The sequence below is a fragment of the Mesitornis unicolor genome, unplaced genomic scaffold (genome assembly GCF_000695765.1).
Source record: "Mesitornis unicolor isolate BGI_N332 unplaced genomic scaffold, ASM69576v1 scaffold32765, whole genome shotgun sequence".
NCBI lineage: Eukaryota > Metazoa > Chordata > Aves > Mesitornithiformes > Mesitornithidae > Mesitornis > Mesitornis unicolor.
Window position 1 is genome coordinate 20473 of NW_010185364.1, and position 3182 is coordinate 23654.

The window sequence follows — 3182 nt, forward strand, 5'->3', positions numbered from 1 at the left end:
GCTAACTGCTTAGCGCAAATTGCTTTAAGGGTTCTTCCCTTGATTTTAGTCTCTAGTTGCCTGAAAATTATCTGGTACTGTATTCATCTAAGCACGGTTTAATGTCAATGAAAGGGTTTAGTCCCTCTAATTCTGCATCTTTTCCTTTTCAACCTCTCTTTTGGTCATGGGCACAGAGCATTATCTCTTCCTGGGATCAGTCTTCTGCGCTTAATTTCGCCACAGCCTGGGAAAAGGCAGCACATTGAGATGTTGACGTTCCCAACATCAGGCAGAAGTTTGATTATAATGACGGCGAACGCTTTCCCACGTTCGTACCCCAGCGCCGTAATGCCAAGCCCTATTGTGTCACACACTCCCCAGTCCACCTGCTCCTTTGGGAGCAGGGTATTATCCCCAGGCAATTCACAGTCAATTTGCCATGCTGTAATAGATGCTTTCTCTATTGTCCCAGGGCACGCATGGATTGGCTATCGACTGTGGGAAACTCGAAGTCGCTCAGGACCCAGACATTTGTATGCAGCCACCAAGTATAAATAGAGGAGCTCCCTGCTCCCTTCTCCACCCGCTCACCAGCAAGCTCCGAGCTGAAACCAGCACTTGGGATAATGGCACCCAGCGCTCTCTCCCTGGAAATCCTAAGCCCCAAAGAGAAGAACAGAGTAAGTATCCGCTGCCTCTGACCACAGGGGCAAAGGGCTGAGAAGGGCTGGACGCCTTAAGCAGCAGGTTATATAGAGAAGGGAATGGGAAAGTCTCACTGCTAACTGTCCTTTTCCCCTTTTGTGTTACAGCTCAGGAAACCCATTGTAGAGAAACTGCGTCGCGATCGGATTAACAGCAGCATCGAGCAGCTGAAACTGCTCCTGGAGAAGGAGTTTCAGAGGCACCAGCCCAACTCCAAGCTGGAGAAAGCCGACATCCTGGAGATGACCGTCAGCTACCTGAAATACAGCCGAGGTGAGCATATCCCCCGAGCACACTTCCTGCCCTTACTTTTAGGCAAAACTTCAGCCTGAGCCTCCCTGTGTAACACTTCTCTCCTCCTCTGCCCTTTCAGCTTTTGCAGCGCCTGCCAAAAGCCTGCAGCAGGATTACTGTGAAGGGTACGCCTGGTGCCTCAAAGAAGCCCTGCAATTCCTGTCTCTCCATTCAGCAAACACAGAAACCCGGATGAAGCTGATCTGCCATTTCCAGAGGTCGCAAGCAGTGCCTAAGGGCTCCAGTTCTTCTTCTGCACCTGCTTCCACCCACCAGCCCCCTTCCAAACAAGCAGCACTGAAACCCTCCTGCAGCCTCTGGAGGCCTTGGTAGGCCAAGAGGACGCTCCTGCATTTGCTGGACATTTGCTTTTATTCCAGAGGAGACCGTGACTTGCTATACAAGTCCCCCCACTCCTCTCATGAGTAGGGAAGAGTATTTTCCTTTTGCAGAGCATTACTATGCTTGGATGTCCGCTTCCCTTCTTCCAGAAGGACTGAAACGATCCCACCACGTGGAGAGAAAGTTATTCTAAAAGAATGCGAGATGTAATCCTCCTGCTAGGATGTCTGAGAGGAGCTGTTCAGAGAGGAACAGCAACTGTTCTTGACCTTAGTGAGGTTGTACGTGTACATCTGTTGAGAAAGCTGTAACTTCTAAGATGTTCAGGCTAGCATTTTCAAAAGTGTCTGTTCAGGAGGATCCCTCTCCTCTGACCTGCCCCCCTTGAGACTCCTCGGTGTCCCACGCTACCCACACCTCACAGCCCGGCTGCCACCGTGGGGGGCCCAAGGTGTCTCAAGCAGAGCAGCTGGTCGAACCGGACACATTTGAAAACCTAGCTTTCCTATGGGTGCCATAAGGGGTTCTATAATATTTGTAGACTGTACTGAGCGTGCTCTGAAAATGGTTAAGCCATAACTCAAACTATGTAGAGGAAATTCCTCGGGATGTCTTGCTCACAAAATCAGAGTTCTGTTTGTGAGGTTCAGGATACGTACGCCTTTTATAAAGGCAAAACTCATTTTTATGTCCTTATAGGAAAGAAAGTTACGGCTGTGTTGTCGATTTTAAAAGAGATATCTATCAAAGTCTTTCATGAAAGGCAGGTGTACAAATTATATTTACTCTGTGGTACCCTCCCAGCAGGGGAGAATGTGAATTCTTTACTGTCCTTAGAGGATGTTATGATATGTTATGTGTGAGCTGCACCAACTGTATAACCTGTGTCAGAAATTATCTTGAATGTTGGAAGTTGCAAGAACTTTTTTAAGAGTACAAAAATAAATAAAAATCTAGTTAATAAACCCAGCAAGTTGTTCTTTCTTGAGTAGTTCACACAGCTGATTTCCCTGTGGTCCCTGGGGTTAAAGGACGTGAGACAAAGATGTCAGTAAAGCAAAGATATTCAGAATTGGGATTTAATTGCCTCACCAGTTCTGGGTTCATCTGGAACCCCTGCAAAGCTGCTTCCCACAGCAGAGAGTATATAGCTTCAAAATACCAAACCCAGCTCTCTCAGTGCCAGACAGAAATAGAGCCAAACCTGGCCAACACATTCTCTGGCAATTTAGAGCCGGGAGATTTGTCAAGAAAGGTGACAGCAAGGTGAATTTGGGGAAATTCATACCCAACTCCCCAACACAGAAAATACTTACGATTAATCGATAAACTCTGCCAAGGTGCTTCGCGTTACATTTCATGCCCTCGCGGCGTGTATCTGAGTCTCAAAGCAGCCTGAAACGCAGGGAATTTAAACCTATTTTTTTTTTTGCCTGAAGGGGAGACACGTATAGCTGCTCCATACGTGTGTGTATGTGCATATACGAGACATGAGTCCCCACAGCTGATGTCAAAAACAGCGCCGACCTTGCTGAGGGCGCGAATAAGACGAGGACGATGGCGGACGGCGGGCTCTAAAGGCTGGGCTGGGCCATTCCCGCTCTCTCCGCGTGCGAGCGGGGGTCCCCCCTCCAGCACCCCGCCTCATTCGCATAATCTATGCGCCGGTCTCGTTAGCATGCAGATATATGCGCATACATTTGCATGCCGATGAGGCCAGGCGAGGAGTGGGTCGCGTTCAAAATGGCGGAGCGGGGCGGGCGAGGTAGCGGCGGTCACGGCAGTTTGGACAAGAGCATCACCCTCCCGCCCGACGAAATCTTTCGCAACTTGGAGAACGCCAAGCGCTTCGCCATAGA

General features: G+C 49.1%; 1 protein-coding gene across 1 annotated transcript; it reads left to right on the top strand.

Annotated features, from left to right (window-relative positions):
• The first annotated feature begins 584 nt into the window (after window positions 1–584).
• Window positions 585–1617, top strand: LOC104540898 (transcription factor HES-5-like). The gene is made up of 3 exons (XM_010184817.1): window positions 585–662; window positions 795–960; window positions 1061–1617. The coding sequence occupies exons 1-3, from the start codon at window positions 609–611 to the stop codon at window positions 1312–1314; spliced, it is 474 nt and encodes a 157-aa protein (XP_010183119.1). The 5' UTR covers window positions 585–608; the 3' UTR covers window positions 1315–1617.
• The last annotated feature ends 1565 nt before the right edge of the window (window positions 1618–3182 follow it).